The 24,192-nt window shown below is 38.9% G+C and overlaps 2 protein-coding genes across 6 annotated transcripts; both read right to left on the reverse strand.

The window, feature by feature from the left end:
- Nucleotides 1-2,283: 2,283 nt before the first annotated feature.
- LOC125748318 (C-X-C chemokine receptor type 3-like) lies at nt 2,284-8,513 on the reverse strand. The gene is made up of 3 exons (XM_049024328.1): nt 7,869-8,513; nt 6,810-7,148; nt 2,284-5,657 (listed from the first exon to the last, which is right to left on the reverse strand). Exons 1-3 carry the CDS (start codon nt 8,052-8,054, stop codon nt 4,923-4,925), a joined length of 1,260 nt encoding a protein of 419 aa, XP_048880285.1. The 5' UTR covers nt 8,055-8,513; the 3' UTR covers nt 2,284-4,922.
- Nucleotides 8,514-11,869: 3,356 nt separating this feature from the next.
- cxcr3.2 (chemokine (C-X-C motif) receptor 3, tandem duplicate 2) lies at nt 11,870-19,190 on the reverse strand. 5 transcript variants are annotated; one of them, XR_007399510.1, is made up of 4 exons: nt 18,725-19,190; nt 12,765-16,854; nt 12,361-12,457; nt 11,870-12,194 (listed from the first exon to the last, which is right to left on the reverse strand). XR_007399510.1 is itself a non-coding variant. In XM_049024343.1 (3 exons), the coding sequence occupies exons 1-3, from the start codon at nt 18,764-18,766 to the stop codon at nt 15,809-15,811; spliced, it is 891 nt and encodes a 296-aa protein (XP_048880300.1). In that variant the 5' UTR covers nt 18,767-19,190; the 3' UTR covers nt 11,870-15,808. The 5 variants fall into 5 exon arrangements, 2 of the variants coding, with proteins under 2 accessions (XP_048880300.1, XP_048880298.1); XR_007399508.1 differs by having other exon boundaries at nt 11,870-12,457; XR_007399509.1 differs by having other exon boundaries at nt 12,361-16,854.
- Between the last annotated feature and the right edge of the window lie 5,002 nt (nt 19,191-24,192).

Genomic DNA, 24,192 nt, shown 5'->3' on the forward strand with positions numbered 1-24,192 from the left:
TACATACATATAGTTTGCATACAAGTTTATCTGAACAGAACATGCTGTAAAATATTTTTATAATTTTTAGTTAGGTGTAATAGTTGATATATGTATGAGTAAAAGACAGGATAAAATATGAAATGCTTTATGTATATTGAAAAGTTATTGCACTATTATATATCTATAAACATCTTCACTCATTTTAAATATTATAAACAAGTTAACATTTTTCCAAGAAAAAGAACCAAGAAATGAGTTTCATATAAGCACCAAAAATTAGGTAATTTCCTGTCTTACAAAGGTAATGTACAATTTAAACAAGTTTACAAATATGTCAGGAATCTAACATGACACTAGATAACGTAATTCGGTTTGCAGATAACAGCCTCCTACATGTTTGCTTCTTTCTACAGAAAAATGCTTTAAACTTCTCATATCAAAAAACCAAGCCAAATATACAAATTATTAAAGCTCAGTCCGGCAAGGTTTAAGCAAAGTTGCTTATCACTTTTCAAGTATCATTAACAGCATTAAAGAAAGAAAAGCCATTATGGAGATCTCATTGTCCTCTAGTGCAGGAAATGACATCGTTATGAAACCTGAATCAGCCAGTGACAAACTTGAAGCAGTTGACTTGAGCAAAGCCATTGAATTATTCATATTACAATATGAAAGATTACAGTTGATTGATACTTAGAAAGTATCAATCAACACACACACATGTACACGTAAAGTTTATCATGCAGACTACAGTACAGACAAAAAATAATTTGTGCAATTTGCATTTTTGAATATGCATTATGCAATGACTCAAAAATTACAATAGGGATTGTTTTGTATTAAAAGGTTCATGCATAATGAAAGTGAAAGATCTTTCATTCATTTTCATTCATTGTTCTAGAAATTTAGAACAATTTTGATATAGGTACAATTAAATCTATTACAATAACAACTGGCAAGATTCAGGAGGTGTTTTAAACCTGCACCATCAAGAGTGTCCTGACTTGGAGCATCACCACCTGGTTTGGGAGCTGGAACAAGCAGGACAGCACAGGCTGGCAGACCACCCACAGGAAACAGAGTAGTGAAAGAGAGAAATATGCTTGCCTTCCTTCACATAATCCATGAATGCCTACGCAGAATGGCTGGTATTTCTGTGAATTTCAGACAATCATATGGTAGGGATACAACCAGCTTGGTTTTGTCACACTTTCAGTCCTGCGAGTATGTAGGTCCATGTCAGCATGGGTATGGCTCAGATATGACTTGCATAATTTACAATCGAAAACCGCTTCTTCACACTTTGGCTTGGTTCTTGGAGGCAGTGGAAACTGCTAAAAGTAAAAAAAGACCCCACCCAGTCCACAACGGCTTCTTCTCATTGCTGCAGTAAGTGAGGCCCCACCACAGCCTGAAGGCCAAGAAAGTGTGACTGGTGAAGCGCTTCTTCCTTCTGGATGTTTCTATTCTGAACAAGGACAATCCCTAGCTAACAAGACACTTTATAAACTTTTATCATTCCATACTGTAAACTGCACATCATTGCACTACTGTTGAACACTGTTCTATATTTATATTGTTAGTTTTATCCTATTACTCTTATTTTACATTTAATTCTTATTTATTCTTTAGACTATTTTTTTATAGCATACTTCCTTCAGGAGCAGGCAAAAAAGCATTAATCAGGGTCTCTGCAGGTTTCATCAAGTTAAATTTAAGACTTTTTAAGACCCTTTTAAGACCATCATGAATGCAATTCAAGACCTACAGCTCTGGAAAAAATTAAGAGACCACTCTATATTTTTTTTTATTTGCATTGTTAAATCCTGGTTTAATCCTGATTCTGCTGGTAGGAGGCTACACTGCATGGCAGGCTGTTCCCAGGTTCAAAATGTCTAAGACAGCAGTACACAAGAATAAGGTGAAGCAGGAGACATTGGCAATGAACAAAATCCAGCCAGGTAGAGGGCAGAAGCAAGAGATGATCACCTAATCCAGCAGTGTCTCATAAATTGGTGAATGCCTTCAAGTGATCTTCAAAAAGAATGGAAAACTAAGTAGTGGGCAGTAATCTGCTATGGCAGTTCATATCAGGCTCCTAGAAGCTGAAGTCCCATAACGCATGGAAGAAGCCCTTCATGAATGAGAAGCAGGGAAGAGCCAGGCTTGAGATTGTAATGCACTGAACACAGGTGCATACCCATAAGTTGAAAAATGAGTGAACTTAATTTTCTATAGCTGTATTTCACATCCATTCTGGCAGAGAAGAATGAAGGATATAAAAGAAAATCAATCCCAGAATTTCTTGCAAAGTAAATTAATTTATTCATATTCAACATGAACATTCAGCCATTTCTTTTTTTGATGGGAGAAGATGTGACTTTGACCCAGAAACCACATTGCGACACGCTGGGTGAGCTCCACAAAGTTCAGGCTACACAGTTTGCAATTAGCAGTCACTGTTGGTTTTGTTCTGTAGTTTTGCTGCAGCCTGATCAATACATATATTTCCCAAACACACACTTAAAAGCCACATGTAAGTTTATTTAGCTTTACAACAATAATTTTGACTTCATAATCCAAGCAGTTTTTAAGACTAGTCAAATGTAAGACTTTTTAAGGACCCATGGAAACCCTGAATAATAAGGTATGATTGTGTATGTGACAAAAAAACTTGGTCTTATTTACTTGGCTTATTTCTTAGATTTCCTAAAACAACAATAAAAACAATAATAATAATAAACTTGAAGCATTAAAACAGCAGCAATTACTGAAATGTTAACAGTATAAACTAACTTTCCTCAAAATGAGGCAAGACTCAACTGTTGCCCTAATGAGGTATGATCTCTTACATTCTTGAAAGTCACAGCTGGAATTTCCAAAAAAAAAAAAAACCCCAAAAACAATGACTTCATGTAAACTAAGCAAAATGAAGGAAATCTAAACTATCTATCAATCAATCAATCAATCAATCAATCAATCAAAATAGTTGGACATCAGGGGGAAAATTTTTCCATGCCAACTCTTTTATTGACTTGCTTTTAGGAAGTGAAGAACGTGAATAGCAATCATGAAAATTGTCTTCACAGTTCAGAAAAAAACAGAACGTAAACACAATAAGATAAACCCCATACAATGTCTGAATTTACTCTTTATGGCCTTTGGTCCCATAAATACCAATCATAAAACTCTCGGTGAAAATGTCTGGCTAAGTCACCCAGATTCTGTAGGAATTTGCTACATTTTACAAGACAACATTTTAAAATGTCACCTCATTTGTTGTATTATGCTAATGTTTTGTGGTATATTAAACGGCGCAAGTAATACATGCAAAAAGATAGTTGTAGTAGAAAATCTACTTTTGACAACGTCAACAAGAAAAACATTTAGCAATGTCACATATTCTTAATTTGCATCAGAGAGAAAATATTGTGAATCCTACTATTATTATTGTATTATTACTATTATTATTACTATTATTATTATTATTATTGTATAATCCTACTAATCCTACTACTACTAATCCTATTATTATGTTAATAATAACATAAGTACGGTAGTTATTTCTGTTCTATAAGATCATCCCAAAACTTACTCATGCAATAAATGGGGCTAAAGTCAATAACACATTAACACTCCCAACTCAAACCCAGTTTTATAAAATAACACATAAAATCTATTACTAATATTATAATACACAAAAATTGATTTTTAGAGTTACACATGAAACATAAAAACATTACATAGCAGGAGGACTTTCCATGGTTACTTTCCCATCAATATTCCTGAAAGTGCAATTACAGAAACGGAATATTAAAACTACCATAAAAATACTGCAACAATAAAAATCTAGAAAATCTATTACATGATTTTACAGCAATCGCCACAAAAATGGACAATAATTATCACCTTGTCACACATTGTGCTTGAAAGCTGGCATGTCATCCCTTTATAAAATCTAACATTTACATACATTTACAACATGCTGAAACGATTACTCTTTGCAATTGCAAAATTTTAGGAATTTTCAAATTTGGAAACTTTCCATCAGAAATAACAGAAAAAAGTGAATTAATGGGAATAAACTGGAAATTTGCAGGTGAACTTACAACAGGGAACTTAAATGTAGTTGAAAAAAAATCTTGAAGGAAGTAATAGTGATATCATTGTGTAACCAAGTGCTTGAGAGTAATTATGTGTAAAAACATCCCAAAATAAGCATCTGCATCAAAATGCACTACTTAAGTCACATTCTATGTTTTATTATTTATACAGTTTTCCGTATCTGAAAAGTTGCACGGACTTCAACATTTTCAAAATTCCCTAGCTTAACTTCCATAGAAAGTTAGTGGACATTTCCACCCCTTTGCAACCCAATTACTCATAGGTTTTTTAAGAAATAGTCTCTCAGAACTTCTTTGACTGGACACATAACCTAAGATAATTTCAATTTCCCCTTCACCTAGACTTGTTATGCTGAGTCTCGCAACCCAGATCTAGAAAAACCCGGGAGACCTGGAACATTCCGGCCCGAGGAGAATTCTCACATACCATGCTACCAGGACTAAAGTCAAGAGAGGCTGTTCACTAACCTACAGTTATTTGTTACTGAAAATGATACAGTGATTCATAAATACTTGCTACAAGTTTGTTTTCTGACTGCACAGCAGAATAAATCATATTTTATAAGCATAAGCAGCGGTTTAGATGTTTTCTCCCCAACAAAAATGGAAAACAATTAAAGCTAAGCCATGTGAGTCTCCATACATTACACTCATACATCATATAATATCATATCATATATCATCTTGGAGCAACAATTTAAATAGAAAATTTAAAAGAAAAATTTTAAAAGAAAATTGCTTTTCTAAAAACCGGTCTTTCCCAAAACCGGTCAAAACCGAAAACAGTCTTAAAAAGCTACATTAGCTGCTAGATACTCAGTAACAGGTCTTTCCCTTGTCTACCATTTGCTGGATGTATTTCTCCTCAGGAACAATAGGGTCATCCCACAGTGAGATTTGGTGATCAGGGGGCGAGGTGGAGCTCAGCCTCAGCCGGTGAAGCACATGTTGTCGAAAATTCACGCACAAGCAGGTGTAAAGTATGGGATTTAACAAAGTGTGGAGATAGCACAGTGCAGTGGTCAGAACCAAAGCTTTACTGAGGGCAACTGGCGTCTCAGAATAATCAAGGTCTTTCCTTCTATACATGGTGTCCACCATTAAGGTTATGCTAAACGGTGTCCAGCAGATAAAATAGGACACCACTAGTGCCCGGATAAGCAGTAGGCTCTTTTGTGTTTGTAGTTTTTGTGACTTACTGTGCAGCAACAGCAGGATGGAGACATGAGAGAAGATCATGACCACTGTGGGGATGAGGAAGCCGAGAGTGAAGTACAGCAGGTGGGAAGCCAAACACAAAGAGCTGCCATTGGTCGAATACCCCTTGTAGTTGTAGTCACATTTAAGCGTTTTAAATCGTTCCCTGTACTGCTGCTCCAGGAAGACCCAGTCAGGAATGGATAGGATGAGGCAAAAGAACCAGAAGAACAGACAGCTGGCATGCACCTGCCAGGGTTTTCGACATGAATACATCTGCACACCATGGACGATGGACAGGTAACGATCCAGACTTATGCATGCGAGCAGGATGATGCCACAGAAGAAGCTGATCTGAAGAAAAATAAAATGAAGAAAAACACTGAGGTTAAAGACAGCATGAGAGCAGAAGGATACAGAAAAGCAAAATGAAAAAAAAGAGGGAAGTGAAACAATATGATACTAGATGGAGCCTTTAAACCTTGCGTGCTATTTATACATTTCTGCAGTAGCTTCACTATTTTACAGGGAGTTGATCTAAAACACTTTGCTGTATTTATATTAAAGCGAATGCTTTGAGTAACGTCTAAGCTGCATCTTAACCTATGCACACATCTTCACCTATGTACACAGGAGACTCCAGGTTTTTCTCCCTGGGGGTGTAAGCTGTGGGAGCCTAAACAGTCATTCATTACACACCCTGAAAAGACCACACATCAAAAATACTAAGGACAATTTCAATAAATTACTACTACACACTGAGCAACAATAACCACATTCAAATTTACACCAGCCACTGTAAGACCAGAGCAACAAAAATCTTCAAGGATCCATCTCACCCCAAAAACTCTCTGTTCTGCCTGCTGAACTCAGGCAAATGGGTCTGCAGCTGTATGACCAGAACTGAAAGGTCAAGAAGCTTTTTTTCCCCAGGTCATAAGGCTCCTAAACCAGGACAAATCTCAGTACCTCTAGGTCTCCCACCAGACTCTACAGTAACTCTTCGGTCACTGAAACACTGACATCACTCTGTGCACACTGTGTATGAGTGCCCATAATCCTATGAGCGCTGTTTTCATTCAGTTCATATTGTCCAAATTGTCGGTACATTTCTCAGGTCTCTTGCACATTGCACTTATATTGCACAGCACAATCACTTTTACATGATCACTTATGTATAGATTATTTACAGCTAATTACAGCTACAGCATATTTTTTTATTTTATATTGTTATTTTTCTATATTTTGTTATTCTCATGCACAGCTGCTTGGAGTGACCAGAGTTACATTTCATTACATGTTGTATGTGTACAACTGTGTACGTGATGAATAAACCTCTTGAATCTTGAATCAGATAGGTTATATCTTTGCAATACAATATAATTTTATTTGACTTCATTTGTTATAGTATTTTCATCTGACCAGTTCTATGCTCCCTGTATCCCCAGTTAAACAGCCTATGCACAGTGTGCAAAATAATATGCCCATGGAAGGATCACGCACTACCTTGAAAATGGCTCCCATCAGCTTGCAGAGAGGAGTTCCAATGACCCAGCCCTGGGCAGCTTCAGCAGCCCAGAAAGGCAGCGTGATGAGCAGGAGAAGGTCAGCCACAGACAGGTGCAGGACGAAGATATCCATATAGCTCCGGCGCCAATGCGACCAGCACAGAACCACCAGAACTAAAACATTCCCAAGCAGGCCTCCAACCAGGACCAAGGAGTACAGAGTGGGGATGAACACAGACCGAACCTGCTCGAAGTTATCCACGTCGATTTTGTAATCATTGTAGTCATATGTGGCATTTTCCAAGAACAGTCCATCCAGCTCTAATTTAAACTTTGTCTGTTAACAAACAAGCATATTTTAACATTAGGGGTGTTTATGCATGGCATTTAACTCCACAGTCATGGCAACTTCAGGCAGCAGTATCCCCGTTGAAACTAAGGACTAGGCATTTTCCTGCAAATAAGTTTTAAATTAATCATTAAGTAATTAATCGATAAGTCGCCGTTTTGCTGAATATAGGGTTTGTTTTATGTATTTATTTATTACAACTTTTCCTTAATTAGCAGTTCGTTAGCATAAATTCAGAATGAAATAGCAGTAATTTAAATATCGCTGTTATACAGAAGACAAATTTGAAGAGTTTAAGCATTAAGATCAGAGAGATGACTCATCTGTGAACAACGCTTTTAACACATGACTGTCGCATGTGTCGCCAGTTATCAAAACAACTCGGTAACCAGAACCATAAATAACATCTGCGTATATAACTCGATTATTTGTTTAGATATATATAATCTAGAAAGATACAAAAACGTGATACCCAAATTTAAATATTCATCACGTGTAAGTAACAAAATAACGAAGTTTTGTAGCATACAAAAAACAAGGTTCCGCTTTTAGTTTTGTTTTAGGTCATACACAAGTTCATGCAGATGCCAATTTCCAAAGTTTAAGATAAGCCATGTACTATATACATATATAACATATATACTAAACATACAAAAATGAAATCCGCAATAAAAGACAGCAAAAATATACGACTTTGACCGAATTTACCACATTGTCCATGACTTTGCTCTTCGTAGAAGTGTCTGCTGACGTCGATATTTTGCTTCTGCAGCTCACAGAGGATATAGCAACAGCGCTTTGGCTGTTTCGCAAGACTGGGAAAACACTGATATGCATTAAGAAAGAAATGCAAAGAATGTCCAAACTGTAAGCCAATGGGAGAGCTTCGATCATGCAAGGAACGTTTCCTTTTTTTGAACGTCATTTCAACCCGCAAAAATAAAAATAGCAACTAAAACGCCGTTTTAGAATCAGATATCACTACAATAAAACAATGTATGTTAGCTAAGGCAGCTAAATCACAAACTACTAAGCCAAGAAATTCGACATTTGTAGGGTAACAATTACATTATCAGCATTTAATTAGTGGTCCAATGCCATACACTGCATAGGCGGTATTAGCATTTCAGTTCAAAGATATGACATAACCATCTTCTAAATGCATATCCAGAGCTGGAAGAAGGCTGCATACTGGGGTAGGGGGTACACTCTGGATTGGTTGGCAGTCCGTCACACATGCGGAAGGAGCATTTACAAACTCCACACATTATTGAATCCCCAACTTCAGAAGTGTGAGGTTATAGTGCTAACTCAGTAGTTAGGCCACCCCTTAAAAATAATTTAAATTAAGATCAATTAAATCTATAACAGTCACATCAGTTATATTTTAAACGTCAAACTATGATGTTTTTATATTGTACACAAAAGAAAAAAAAAGTGTGGGGGGGGGGAATTTAAGCATACATTCAGACTCACGACGGCATATTCAAAAGATGGCCGTGAATTAAAGGGAACACGTTCACACTGCCAGCCACATCGTTCAATTCCGATTTTTTTGCTCAGATCGGATTTATTTATCTTGACGGTTCACATTCAACACTACAAGTGACCTGTATCCGACGGCAACGTGAACGCATGCGCACATTGTTACGTTTTTACACGGGTCATCTGCGTCACCAACAACAAAAAACGTCATATCTGTGAGACGACTCATGGCATAAAAAACTGAGGCGTTAGTAGCTCACGCATGTATCGCACTTTGCTCTGGAGGACGACAAACAGTGAATCAGCTGTACATGAGCAGGTCGAAAAGGAAAAAAAGGTCAGGTGGTTAGCTTTTTCTGTTTTCACAGTTATTGCTGGAACTGCTGCACCAAGAGATGTGTGGGACGAGCCTGCCGGTGCAGGCTGAAGATGTCAGCGCATGCGTATAAGCAAAAATCCACATGGATTCCGATCTGAGCGTTCATTCAGGTCGCACGGCCGCGAATCGGATACGTACGTATGAAAGTGACACAAATCCGATTTGAAAATATCAGATTTGCGTGTCCACACAGCCCTGAAAAGATCAGATCTTTGTCACATTAAGGCAAAAAAATCCGATTTGAGTCACTTCAGCATGGCAGTGTGAACGTAGCCTTACGAGTGCTCCGTGTCTTACGCATAGTAAAAAACTTCATTTCCCAGTTGAGCTGGGCTTGGAAATGATACATGAATCTGTAGTTTAAAGGTTGTTCCTTCAGAAGCGTTCATTGAAGTTTGCGCTTAAAATTGATTGGAGTGTCCTCTATATAGTATTTTGAAAATAATTCAAAATAATTTTGAAAATAATTCAAAATACTATATAGAAGGTCGTAGCAAGAAATTCAAGGACGCCTTTCAAGATGTGTCCTTGGGCGGCAGATGGGGAGAAGTGGTACGCTTTTAGGCCCTGGGTCTCAGTGCCCCTCCTATAACCCTGATTATACATTTTTCATAGTATATATTTTATATTCCTTTATGTATTGTACTTCACGTTAAAAGCAGGGGTGGAAAGTAACAAAATAAATTTACACATTACAAGAACAGAGTATATTTGTATATTCAAATAGCTACTTTTACTTAAGTAAGTGAACAAGTATTGTAACACTCAATAGATCTAGGAATTGCAGGAATGAGTTGAGTCAGGTGGAACAGATGGAAATAATGCCTTTTCATTAGTTCTTGAATTTTGAATCTAATTGGATTTAAGGTAGCCCATTTAAAATGTGTTTTATCTTTGTTCACTTACACTTACCTCAGACTACCTTAAATCTAGTTAACCAACAAATCTCACTTCCTGATACAGCCTCCACAAGTACATTATGTGCCTTTCCGGGTATTGACAAATAACCACAGTAAAATAATAATAATAAAAAAAAACAGGAAAAAAGTCAAAGGGTCACATGACAAAGTGCGAACCAGAGCATGGGGACAGGCTGCTGCAAGTTGTAGTAACTTGCATGTAGCTGACAAGCAGGACCATGGAAGGTGTATCTAGTAAATCTGCAGATTGGCAGTTTTTAGGACTGGTACCAAAAGATATTCCCTGGCTGCATTTAAGGGAGCTTTTAATTTTCAAGCTAAAAAAGAACAATAGTGGGTAGTGCTGACAAGCAGTGTTGTTTTTTGCCTTTTTCTTAAGTTTCCATGGAAAACATTCGATTAGCAGGTTGATTTAATTATGATTTAAAAACACATCACGGGCCTAAAGAATTGATCACAAACACTGCATACCATCTCAGGAAGAATTTGCTCATGAAGTTGTCGGGGGTGGTGTTGGGAAAGTAGGCTAAAACCTATTTTGTAACAATTTACAATTCGGTTCCTTAGTAACTCAAATACCACCCAAGTATAAATCATGAATATGGAAATATAGTGGCTACTTGAGATAAAAGATGTGTTATGATTCATTGATCTGCATGTTGTGCAAAGGACAGGTGGTGATTAATCTCCATACCCAGGAACTTAAAGCTCTCAACCCATTCTACCACCTGCCCCGCCATCCTGAGTGGACTGGAGACGAAGTTGTGATGTCTGGTGTCTGGCTCTGCCCACAACAAAACTCCTTAGTCTTGGTCATTTTCAGTTCCTGGAACCAGAAGACCGTGGTGTCTCCGTACTGCCTGTATGTGGACAGGGAGGCCACTGTGGCACCCAGTAGTATTTGTTTATAGAAAGGCAGCCCCTACAACAACGGTTCAGTTAATTATTTTGTTGTGTTTTGTGTTTTCATTGTTTTTGCTGTGTGGCACTCCCTCACACTGGCTTGCATTAACAGTAACCTCTGGTGCTATACCCTTTTGCGCCAGAGGGGCCAGTAATGGCGCATAGGAGACAGAGAGACTGACTGCGAACCGTAGAAGCAGCTCAGTTCGAGCGCGAGCTACGTTCAGCAGTCAGCACGGCGCAGCCTTTATGTTTGATTATTATTTTCTGTTATTACAGAATAAAAGCCAACCTGTTACACGCCAGCCCAATGCTTTTGTCGTAACGTGTGTAACACCACCACGGCCATGTCATCAGCATATTTAAAAAGAGATAGGCTATTGCAGTTGTAAGTCATTTCATTTGTGTATATAGAGAAGAATATAGGTGACAATATGGACACAGCCCTGTGGAACTGCAGTATTTAAAACATTGTTGCTGAATATAAAACCATTCATGTTGAGGTTTGTCCTTTAAAAAGTCTTTAGTTCATAAAACAAGTGTTGTGTCGACCTGCAGAGCTTGGAGGCAGCGCAAAAGTGTACTTTTGTTTACTAAATTAAAAGCATATGAAAAGTCCAGAAATAAAATCCTAACATATGAGATTGGAGAGTCGAGGTGCCTAGCCACTATGTCCAGGAAAGTTATGCTGGCATCCTCAACTCCCTTATAGGCAAACTGGAATGGGTCCAGACTCTCACCTACCATGGTGGTAAGCTCCCCAATGTCCACCATCTCCATGCATTTGCAGAGGATGGAGGTAAGCACTACAGGCCTGAAGTCATTCATAGTTTCCGGAAGGTGGCTTTTTGGAAATGGGGATGATGTTTGTCTCCTTCCATAGGGACAAAGCTGGCATTCAGGAACAGCTGAAAAAGTGGTGCCACCACACCACCCAGTTGAGCTGCACAATCTTTCGGCACATGGCCTTTAAGCCCATCCAGTCCAAGAGCCTTCCCTGGATGTACAGTAACAGTCAAAGGTTTGGAGCATAGAAAGGTTTATTTGTACTATTCTCTACATTCTAGAATAATTACAACAATTCTATAAACTATAAAATAACATATTTGAGATTATGCACCAAAAAAATATTAAACACAAAATAACAAATTTATGGGGGAACAAGGCTGTTCTGTGTGTTGGGATTCAGAAGGCTGCTGGTTCAAATCCTTGGGTTGGCAGAGTGATCCCAGCACTGGGCCCTTGAACAGGGACTTTAACCCCAGTTGCTCCAGGGCCTGGCTGACCCTACTGTCTCCTCTACACCAGTTTTGTGACGTGGCTTCCTGGGATGCTTTTCCAGCTGTCCTGAAGGAGTTCACACATATATGCTGAGCACTCATTGAATGCTTTTTCTACACTCTCTGGTCAAACTCCTCCAAAATCATTTCAGTGGTGTAAGGTCATGTAATGTGACACTCGATCACTCTTTCAGCCCAGCTTGGTGTGGCCAAACTTTTGACTGGTACTGTACCTTGCAGAGGATGGCAATGACCTTCGGCTCCACCACACTGACTGAATGACTGGAATTTGTCAGGGTCCACTCCTTCACAAAACTGGTCCCGTTGAACCTGGCATAGAAGGAGTTCAGCTGCTCTGAGAAGGAGGTGGGGTTACAGCACTGTAACTGTCCGCTTTCTGAGCTCTGCCCATCATGGTGTTTAGACTCCTCCGTGCCTCCCTCCCCTTTCTCCTGGTGACCTCCTTGTCCTTCATAACTTTGTACTGGACCTCAGCCAGCTCACTTTTATGCTTCAGCTGCCTTTACAATTCATCAACAAGTTTTTGGTATCCCTGAATAAATGCCATTTATTTGAGGCTGAGACAATATTTAATCTCTCTGTTAATACAGGAATTGTTATTAGGAGAGAGCCTAACCAGTTCAGTTGGAATGATGCTATTAGTGCAGTCCTCGCCACACTGGCATCTGCACTCTTCATGTCAAAGCGGAGATCTGCTTTAGGACCTCCTCAGGACACCTCCAGGGGCTGCTAAGTTTGGGTGACCTCCCCTTTTTCCTGATGGAAACGGAGCTGGCACAGGTAGCGTAGTCCTGGTCGCTGACAGCTCTGGTTCAGGGGGCATGGCCAAACACAAGGGTGGCAGGGATTTGTGACATTTTGGCCCTTGTGCTGGTAAAACGAGGCCAAACAATGCAATAGTCATACACTTTACAGATACCAAGAGATGCATGAAAAACAGTTAATTACACATAATTAAATAAACCTAAGAACTTGAAGTTAAGTGAACTTCAACTCAATGAATGGTGAGTGAGTTTATGTAAATGCCACTGTTGCCATGATAAGGATATGAATATATATATATATATATATATATATATATATATATATATATATATAGATATATAGATATATATATATGCTAGTATATAATTTCCAGTTTAGTTTGATAAATGCTACCACAACATATCAGACCTCAAAATAATCATGCTCATTGATGTATTCATAAATAAATTAATATATATGAATAATCATTACATCCTGATATTTGGCATGACTAAAATTACATTTCCCAGGTCAAAATATCTTGCTTCTAATACTGAAAACTCATTCTACTGGAGCAGATGAGGCAGGAATGACTGGGTACTGACATAAGAGTTGGGCCAAATAGTATAAATAGTAACCTATATTAATAGGAGAAGCAGCTTTGGTTTTCCTTCCAGTTCAGAAGAGAACCAGACTCCTCAGTATGGCATGGTAGGCTTAGGTAACTGGGTACCTCCTCTGATGCTGGTACCTGTATAAATGTGGATGGCACTTGGGTGTCTATAAATGCAAAATGTTTTTTTCTCCATTTTGGTGGAGAACAGCGGTTCTTAGTTGTTGCTACTTTTGGTGGAGGAAGTAACAAGACCTGCATTAGAATGTGGATGTTTTCTCTTTCTCTGCCCATGCATCAATCAAGTTTAAATCTTGGGTCCAGGGTCACAGCCAACTGAATCCACTCCATACCAAACTCAGCCAGCCGTATCTCAATCAAGGATTTTATGGCTGTGACTATTGTATGCTGTGTCATTGTTGCTGCAGCATGGCGAAGGTCTCTGACACATGAAGTGACATAACTCACACTTACAACTCCATCAGTCTGGCATCTGTCTGTTGCTTCCTGAAAAGGTTCCTGGGTTTCACAGAGCAGTTATTCATGATGTCATTTAATGTAAACCAAACAGTGGCTTGCAGTTCTGACAGAATATATGAAGGTATCATAAGAAATGCCCTCATCATTTTCAGCTAGCTGTCCTATCTTGTTGCATTTGCAGCTGGGAGCTTTACATGAGCTTCAAGAATTTCCACTGCCCTTGTTGGTTTGTGAAAAATGTGAGCCTCTATACTTTTGTTGTTACAAATTTCAGAGGTCCCACTTGTTCTGGAGCATCACGGACCAGAAGCTGGACAGTTTCTAAGAAGCGAGGTGAGGTAAATTGATTTGCTAAATAGTGTACAAGAAGTATTATGAATCACATGGGTCCCGCTGGTGACAGCACCATGCCTAGCCCAGCATTGCTAGCCTCTGTATTGTAATGGAAGGTGGGGGTCTGGGTATGCTAGCAAGGGAGCATCGGTGAGTGCTGCACAGAGCTGGTTTAAAGCTGCGGTGCATGTATCCGTCCACACAAAACCACTTCCCTTCTCAGTAAGATGGTGCAGCGGCTTTACAAAGAAAGTGTTTTAAGAAGCATTGGTAGTATGAGTCTAGCCCCCAGCTTTGCCACAGTCCACAGACCTGTCCAGTCTTGCACAGCCACAGTTTTTTATGGGTCATTGGCCATGTCTTCCTTGCTGATCAAGTGGTCCAGGAAGTCTGTCTCTCGCCAGAGTAGGGAACGCTTCTGGAGTTTCAGCTGCAACCCTGCCCGGTGATTTGGCCGCAAACACACAGTTTTTAGGTTCCACACTGCCCCAACGAAGTCAGCGATATGGATTAGCAGACCATGAGATAGATGACACAAGCATGGATGCATGGCAGTGGAGAAGAGTCCTTCCTCGACACTGCATTCAGTCATTGGTAATCGACACAAGAACGCCAACAACCGTCCTCTTTGAGGAGCTTGTGATGAGTGATGAAGAGTCACCCACAGGCTGTCAGATGGCTCGATGACTCTCACCTCTGCCGTTTCCTAGATCTGCTGCTTTGCTGCTTCACCAGGGGCAGTTTTGGCAGGAAAGAACTGCATGTAATTTTAAAATCAACATTAGAAAACTATATAGGTGGCTACGTGAAAAGATATTTCTGAGCTCGAAAACATGTAGCCAATGTTGAGTCTTGTTTCCTCATTTTTTGATTTATTTTATATTTTTTATTGATTTATCTCAGCTTTTCATTTTTGCTTTGGATTACGAGCACGTTTCCGGAACGAATCATACTCCCAGTCCGAGGTTTTACTGTAAATGTATATTTTGTTGTCTGTCACAGGCTGTTATCAGCATGAGAATGATACAGCACCAAAAATATTAGCTGCAAGCATAAATTCTTCAGGAGGCCACAGGTGTTTTTGATACCAGCTGGATGCTGCTACATATTTCATGACCAAATGCAATATAAAATACAATTAAATGCCGATACTATATCCATAAAAAAATATTTAACCTGAGAAGTACTTGCTACAGTTCAACATCCCGCAAAAATGAAAAAGTTATGCAAACGTTTTTTTTCCTCTGCACTACTCTGCATTTTTCCCTTTGCTCTGCATTTTTGTGGGAATTTAGGATTTTTTTTTAAGATATAATTTTGGTGGGTTTCTTTATTTTGCTGTCCTAGGTGTTTCTTGGTTTTTCACTTCTGCATTCCATAGCTTTGTTCCTTGTTCTATATTTGCTGCTCTTTGTCTTGTCAGATCTCCATCCTTTCTCAGATAGGACTCGCAGAATTACATGATGACAGAGAAGTAAGATGTATTTTCGCTATCTGTGCTGAGGGTGCCAGATCTTCTGCGTCTCTGCTGGTTCATCCCCCATCCCTCCAGACCTTGGTAGCCTAGAGAGCAGAGAAGCCCTTTCCACATGATCAGCAGCTCCTTGCGGAACTTCACCCCCACAAATCCATAAAGAATGGGATTGAAGGCACAGTGTGTAAGTCCCAAGCTCTCGGATATAATGGTCCCAATGTCCAGCGCCTTATTCATTTCACACCCCAATTGAAACAGGTTCAATCGATTCAAGTATTCAACTAACCGGAATCCGTTGTAAGGAGCCCAGCAGAGCAGGAAGATGGAGACCAAAGAGATGATGAGACGCATTGACTTGCGTTTCTGCCGACGACTTGCATGACACAAGGAGCGGAAGATCCTGATGTAGCAGTACAGCATGACCAGCAGGGGGAGCCCAAAGCCTAAGATCAGGTTGACCATTGGCAGCACCACGTGCCAGTTGGTCTTCTCAGGGAAAACAAGGTAACAGACTTGACGATTCGAGTGTTCCAGCGGAATGACAGTCTGGTACATGACATCCACACAAGCTAAGCCAAAGCAAGCTGTCCAGACCACAGCACAAGCCATTTGGGCATGGCAGCTCCGGCGGTGCCACCCCGCAGTCACCACATGCACGATGGCCAGGTAGCGGTCGAAGCTGATACATGCCAGGAGCAGGATTCCACTGTAGAGGTTGACAGAAAAGATGGCGCTGATCATCTTGCAACCCATTACTCCGAACACCCACCCCTTTGCCCACTGAATGGCATAGAAGGGAAGCGTCATGGCGAGCAGGAAGTCTGACACTGCCAGATGCAACAGGAAGGTGTCGGTGAGAGAGTATGAACAGGGACCTTCACGAGACCGCCGGTAGCGCCGCACTACGCACAGCACCAGCACATTGCCCACCACTGCTATGACGAAAACCAGGATGAAGACCACCGGAATGAAGGTCTCAGCAAACTTGAACGTAACCTGGTAGCTACAAGGTGTGGCATAGGATGATGTGTGATCTTCTGTCATGTTTAGGTAATCGCCATCCTGAAAGCAGAGCAAAAAGAGCTCATGAACTCGTCAGATAAGTCAGCACTTGGTGGAAGGAAACAATGGCTTTTTGCTTAGCCAAGGACACAAACAAAGCAAATTATACTATTACAATTTGACTCAGCCATGGCACCTCAAAAACAGCTTAAATACTGTATATCAAAATGGATACTTTTAAATTGTGAGCATTATATTATAATTATTTTGAATGATCAGCAAGAATATTGTGCAAAAAAGTTTAGATATTGTAGCTCTTCACTATTTTTGGAGTCATGAGGGACCTTTATTTGGCCTGGGATAGTGTTTTTTCAGAATTACTCTTCCTTTCGAAAACACTAAGTTTCTGTATATAAAGCCAAGAAGTAGCAATACCCATATAAAAATAAACAGCATGGTTCATATAAGTGTTATATAGTGTTATATCAAGCATTTTTCTTATTTCAATTATATATAACAACACATGATGTTTATTATATATTCACCACAATTCAATGTTTTTCCTTGTATGATTATGGCCATATTCATACCAAAACACACACTTGACATGTGAGGCATTCAAGGGAAAAATCTATAAGAAAAATATAACTTTTACATGACCTTACTTTTTACCGTATATAACATAAGGCTCTAGTAGGAAGTATATTTTTACGGTTTGTTGTTTCTTAAAATTATTAATTATATTATTATTAATATTAATTATTATTATTAATAATAATCTTATTATTCTGATGGAATACATATATGATCTTCCCACATTCAGTTGGTTTAATTAGCCATGAGGAAATTCAGTGAGATTAACTCAACTATGTTATGTTTTCAGAATGCAAAGTGAACGCGTAGAATGAAAAAATGTTTCCTTTTCACAATACTCAATTTAGTTGTGTGGAACTACTGTCCATGATTCATTAGAGTTCAGTCAAATAATTATGCTTAAAAATTAATACTGACAAAACATTAATTTAATATGCATTGTACATATCATAAAGGACCTGCGGTGTGTTGTAGCTCGCACATGCTTGGTTCCTGCCTGCGCCCGTTGTTCCCGGGATAGGCTTCGGGCCCCCCGTGACCCCAGTGGGGATTAAGCGGTTACGATAATGGATGGGTGGATGTCATATCTCTGACAGTACATCGATTTAATATGCATTATACATCTATGTAAAGTCAAAACATATGACTAATGACACATTCATTTAATGCGGATTGTACATGAATGCAGGACATATATGTTTGACAGTACAGTCATTTCATATGTATTTTACATGAATGAAGGACATATATGTCTAATGACACATTAAGTTAATAGGCATTGTATATTGTATAGTGTTATATAAAAAACTTATATGATTTGGGTAAAACACATAAGAGTCATATGTTGTTTTTAAAATATTTTTCATATGGGTTCACACATAGCATTCATGTGTATACAGTCTCAAAAAACAATCAAAACACAATACATATAACATGGTTACTTGCAGCTGTAATATCCCATGCTATGCATAAGCAAAATCAGGTTTATTTTTCTTTAAAAACTATTCACAGATTATATGTTTAATCTTTGACGTGCACTGTTCATGTATCCCATGCAATTCCTGATTAGGCTTTTCTTTTGATAGAGGAATAAAATGTTTTAATTTTTGGTATTAACACTGAATATCAGGTTGATGATTTTGGTGGTGGTGTCTTATTATCTAATAATGCAGCACATTAATTTAAAACATTTTGCATAAAAAAGCTTGTAAAGCATTTAAACAATATGATTAGATTTTAGGACAACTGTTTTATAAACTATTCCTGCTTTTCCAAATGCCCACCCTTCCTGGCATTATTTACAGGCAGAACTTGAGACAGATTCAGGGTTACTCACCTCATAGTACTCCGTGGTCATCGTGGAGAGCTGCTCAGCCATTTTGGCAGAAGGTCTCACACAACGCTATAGCCACAAAGTAATTTGCCAGACCAAGTCTATGCTCTTTGTCAGCTCAACAGGGTACTAAAATAAGGAAGTTAGACAGCAAGAAGAAACTATACACCCCCTCCACAACCACTGTGTCTATAGTCATAAATATTCATTTGTAATCAACAGATATTATTAAACATATAACATAATATTATCTGTATTTAATCAATCTGCAGAACCCAGCAAGCTGTCACAGTTTCGGGATTTTGCCTGTTTAGACTTTTCTTTAGCGATTTGTATGGTTACTTCTTACTTCTTTCTGATGAGAATCTGTCATGCAAAAGCATGTCTTGCATCAAAGCCAGAAAGGCAGTACAAGGGCTAAATGACATAGGTAAAATTTTGGAGATAAAAGAGGGTAGAGTGGTGAAGTTTGGCCGGAAAAGTACAAAGTGTCTGATCTCAGGAAGTAAAACTGCTGTACTGAATTTGTGCTTGCGGTTTGGTTCAGCTTATAGTCTGCTTTGCTTTCTGCTGTTTGTATTGCACCCACAGGCACTGTTTAGCAGAGCGTGAACGTGTTTATACTTCTAATATGGTGAAAAAGACATCATTGGTGTACACTGCTGTTTATTTTAATGATTGTTAATTATCATGAATGAGCAAATGTGACATTTTAGGAGTACTCCATGATCATTCATCCCAGTGGAAGTGACGGAGAATCACAGGGATCTGTGCCTTGGTCATTACTCCATGTCTTTCTGGTTTACATAAGACGTATATTTTGGCCATGAAGATAAATACAGATAAATTTGCTGCTGAAAACGAAATTATACAGTGCAGCAATATTAAGTTTAATGAAAATGAAATTCATTTAAATGTAGAAATGTACAGTGCAGATTTTTATAAATCAAATACACGGAACTACACAGAATCTTGATACGGATTAAGAAGATCATTCATGGTTACTAATTTACCGTTGTTATTGCTACAACAGTGAATGACCACTAGTTGATAACCATGTTAAATAAAAAGAAAGGGTAAAAAACTAATATAGGCACTTCAGCAGTAATCATATAATGAAACTACAGTTTTAAGCTTTAATTTTATGATGTATAAAACATGTCCACAATTTCCTGTTTTAATAAGAAGACAAGAGGCTTTGCAATGTGAAACTGAGTTGTTCAAAACCACAATCTGATAACTGAGTTTTTCAGTCTACTACACACGCCACAGTTTAATGTGGGTGGTGTCTAAGGTCACACCCTTTAAGCTCACTGAAATTATAGAAAATAATGAAGAATCAAGCAACAAGACAGGAATCATAACAAGTGAGCACAAGGTCCATTACAAGAAAACAAAATGTATACAAGGTAATTAAACAATCAGCAGATGTAGTAGAGTTTTCTCCATAAGACTGTTAAAATGACTGGGAAGTTGGTAGTGGGAGGCACAGTTAACCAAAAAGTTAGCTTTGATAACCGCTAATTCACTAACTCCAAAGTTTCATTCGATAACACTAAACCAATAAACCACTAAAACATTTTGCGGAAGCGAATGATAATTGCTAACTACTTAGTGTCATTATATGAAATTAGCTTCAATTTGATTTTGGGCTCTGAAACCCTTAAAACACACCTAGAGAGGTGAAATTCTAACCTGTTTAGCAATTTAGTTCCACAGGACTGGGATGTTTACATGGATATATTTAGGACTTACCCAGTTGGAGTCTCCAGAATAAATTTTCTTTCAATGATATTCCATTTGTGAGATATGTGTTTTTGCTGGATGAGTCCTTATAACTGGCTCATGCTGAAATTTTGCCCTTACTGAAGCCACTTTAGGAATACAAACATGGCACCTTCACCTAGAGGTGTTTCTCAAACCCAAGAATGCAAAGATCATACTTGTGGTCTTTCCAAGACCAGTCTTGCTAACTTGCATCCCAAGAACGAACTTGGCATGCAATGAACCATTGGATTGGTCTCGTTTGGTGAGGATGCAACTGATGTATCCTTGATATTTGGGATGGGCAAGTCCAACATCCAGGGATTTTTAACATCCTCTGTACTTTTGTTCTTGAGTATTGGAACTATGCTTCAACAATGGAAGATGATGTGAAATGGAAAAACGTGAACACAAGAATGGTCAAGTACGCATATTAATAAACAGCCCTGGTCTGTCTTGTATTGTGTGTACTGCAGCATTTTTTGTCAGTGAAGACATTATAAACAGTCTGACGTGCAGATGGATGGACACCAAGCAATATCAGATGGATGTCAAATCATTGAGCACATTAACAGAGCAGTAGCAATGATTTCACTCGCAGAAGAAATAACTTGAAGTAACAGAAGAAAGAAGTAACTTGTCCTTTTGTAAGTCTCAGAAGCTCTGGAATGGCCCACAGGGGCTCTGCGCTGGAAGATAATTTGCTTAGCAGAAACATTTATCCAATCTGCAATTAGGTCCATATATAGGGCCAGGCACATGTGAGGCTCCTTATACCATGCCCAAGCACAGTTACACCCATGCCCCCTGCCCCGCTGCTCTGCGCTGACTTTAACTGTGTCCAAATTCAGGGGCTGAAATCAGGGACTGCATTCTTCTAAGGCTGTGTTTGAAGACCGAAAGTGTCACGGTGGTGCGACAAAGCTGTCCCATTTCAAAGGCTCCATCAAATGAGGTCTAGAAATGCATCCTTTTTTCTAAGTCTCGAAGGATCCCAACATATCCCACTGTGCAGAGGTAAAGTGGGTGTGTCCCAACTAGGCGATAGGAGCAGTGTTTTGTGAATCAAGGGTAAGGGCAGGAACAGCTGGTGACGCAAATAGGAAATTGTGCGTAGGACAGGCCAGACTACTCATATGAACAAATATGTATGATTTTAAGGTTTACAAATGCTTTTGACTGTTAAACTTTACTCGGTCCTGTACAGAATCACTGAGCAGGCTACCATGTTACATACAGACCACTATAGCCAGTGTCACACGGTGCACCCTGCAACAGAGAATAGAGAATCATATATTCTTTTGAAACATGCATTTCTGATTGAAGTGGATTGTCCCAAAGCTTTTATTTGCAAAATCCTGCCTCTGTGTGTGTGGAGTTTGCGGATCCCCTCCTATTTTTCCTGCAGTATAAAAACAAGGGGGGGGGGGGGGGGGCAGTGAATATCTCACTGGACTAAGCCTCACTGATCAGAAGGTCATCAGTTCAAGACCAGTCTCAGCACATCTGCAGGTCTTTGAGCAAGGCCCTTAACTCCTAGCTTTCTGGGCACTGCTATACTACTGTGCTACAGAGAGCAAGTCACTGAAGGAGCAAAATAGAATTTCTCTACACGGATCAATAAAATAAACACATCTATTATCAATTAACATATCATTATAAGAAATGCTATTTCTAAATTGTCCATGTGCCCTGTGTTGCATGGGCATCTTATCCAGGGTGTCCTCTGCAAGTGTATTCTAGCATAATATCCATGGTTAGCATAGTGGATGAGTGGATTTATAGAAGATGGATGGATATGCTATTCATAGGACAAAAAAAACTGTCAAAATTCATTTTAAAGGAATTTAAATTTAAATTTCTTGGATGGAAGTGCACCAAAAGGTATTCCGTTTTATAGTTTGGCAATCAACAATAATAATACAGACTGGGTGTAAAATTGATAAGTGCATATAAAGAATACAAAAACCAAGCTTAGAGCTTCTACTGCCTGTACCAGTTCTCATCATCTCAGAGACCTTCTAACAATATGCTAAAAGCAATCCACACATCCACACCTTCAACACACAGTGTAACTCATACAAACTGCTCCTGACTAATTTCAAAAGGAGTATATTATAAACAAGGGAATGGACAGAATGCCAAGTTCTTGTTCCATTTCAGAAATAATAGGGCAAAAGGTGTGTGGCATTTTCAATGAGCAGAAATAACACACGCCCCAAAGTCAAACATTTTCTATGGCTTATCTGTATGTGTTTCTATGGAGACTCTGGGTATAAGAGTTTCGGGCGTCACTTGTGTGGATTTAATTCTTGGCTTATTTGCATGTATCTTGGAAAGCAATCCTGTTTCACCAGCCAAAGTGTTTCACCAGGTAGGTAAGTGAATTTCCACTCTTTTCATTTGCATGGGGTCCAGAAACAGAGAAAAACATAAAAAATATAGAGAATTTTGGGTAAATGAGATAAGTTGCTCACATCTTGTCAAAGTTTGATGGCAAGTTGTATAAAAACATTGTGGTTATGTTCTGAAGGAGATATTTCTGCCTGAACCTTCAACATCAAGCCATATGAGAAAACTTAGCATTTTATAGTAGCATATTATATGTTTACACTAAAAACTGGTGAATACTAAATCCTTCATTCATTTCTACAGCTGTTTTTCCCATACATGGCCACAATGAGCCCACAGCTGAATGTTGATGTGTAGAGAGCAAGGCAGTGTGAATATTCCAATCAATTCAGCCACACTGCATCTGTCAGTCAGTACTTAAATAGTCGGTAACATTTAAATTAGTGTTCTGGGTTGTGCTGACCTTATATCGGCCAGTAGTTATGTTTGATTTTCCTGTGGGAACTTTATGTTCTTTATGTGATGCCGAAGTGTACTGATTTTTTTTTTAAAAAAAATGGGATAGAAGTAATTTGTCTAACTATAGACCAATCAGTCTAACTTGTATAACTGGTAAAGTTATGGAGGCTATAATTAAAGAGAAAATGGTAGATTACCTGGACTCCAATAACATTTTGCGGGATAGCCAGCATGGATTTAGGAGAGATAGATCCTGTTTAACAAATCTGTTGGAGTTTTTTGAGGAAGCTACTCAGGAAGTTGATGATAAGAAGGCCTATGATGTCATCTACTTAGATTTCCAAAAGGCTTTTGATGTTGTCCCCCACAAGAGGCTCCTACTTAAACTCAAAGTGACAGGTATTTTAGGTACCGTAGCGACCTGGATTGATAACTGGTTAACAGATAGGAAACAGCGAGTAGTTATAAGAGGCACAATGTCACAGTGGGCTTGCGTTCATAGTGGGGTACCGCAGGGTTCGATTTTAGGACCACTATTGTTCCTAATTTACATAAATGATATGGATATGGATATACAGTAAACTGGTGAAATTTGCAGATGATACCAAGGTGGGTGGTGTAGCAGATACTGAATTAGCGGCTCAGCAGCTACAGCGGGATCTTGATTTAATTAGTGACTGAGCCGATACCTGGCAGATGAAATTTAACGTTGATAAATGTAAGGTACTCCATCTAGGGAGCAGAAATATAAAGTACAGGTATTTCATGGGTGTCACTGAAATAAAGGTAGCTGATCATGAGAAAGACCTTGGTGTGTATGTTGATGCTTCCATGTCCCATTCTCGCCAGTGTGGGGAAGCAATAAAAAAGGCCAATAGGATGTTGGGGTATATCTC

The sequence above is a fragment of the Brienomyrus brachyistius genome, chromosome 9, assembly GCF_023856365.1.
Source record: "Brienomyrus brachyistius isolate T26 chromosome 9, BBRACH_0.4, whole genome shotgun sequence".
In the NCBI taxonomy this organism is placed as follows: Eukaryota; Metazoa; Chordata; class Actinopteri; order Osteoglossiformes; family Mormyridae; genus Brienomyrus; species Brienomyrus brachyistius.

Excerpts from the sequence above, each read along its gene's own strand:
- LOC125748318 (XM_049024328.1), bottom strand. The coding sequence starts at position 8,054 with ATGATCGAAGCTCTCCCATTGGCTTACAGTTTGGACATTCTTTGCATT. Across the intron at positions 7,149-7,868 it reads GCAAAGTCATGGACAATGTG|ACAAAGTTTAAATTAGAGCT; the intron begins GTAAATTCGGTC and ends GTTTGTTAACAG. Across the intron at positions 5,658-6,809 it reads TGATGGGAGCCATTTTCAAG|ATCAGCTTCTTCTGTGGCAT; the intron begins GTAGTGCGTGAT and ends ATTTTTCTTCAG.
- cxcr3.2 (XM_049024341.1), bottom strand. The coding sequence starts at position 18,766 with ATGGCTGAGCAGCTCTCCACGATGACCACGGAGTACTATGAG. Across the intron at positions 16,855-18,724 it reads TGACCACGGAGTACTATGAG|GATGGCGATTACCTAAACAT; the intron begins GTGAGTAACCCT and ends CTCTGCTTTCAG.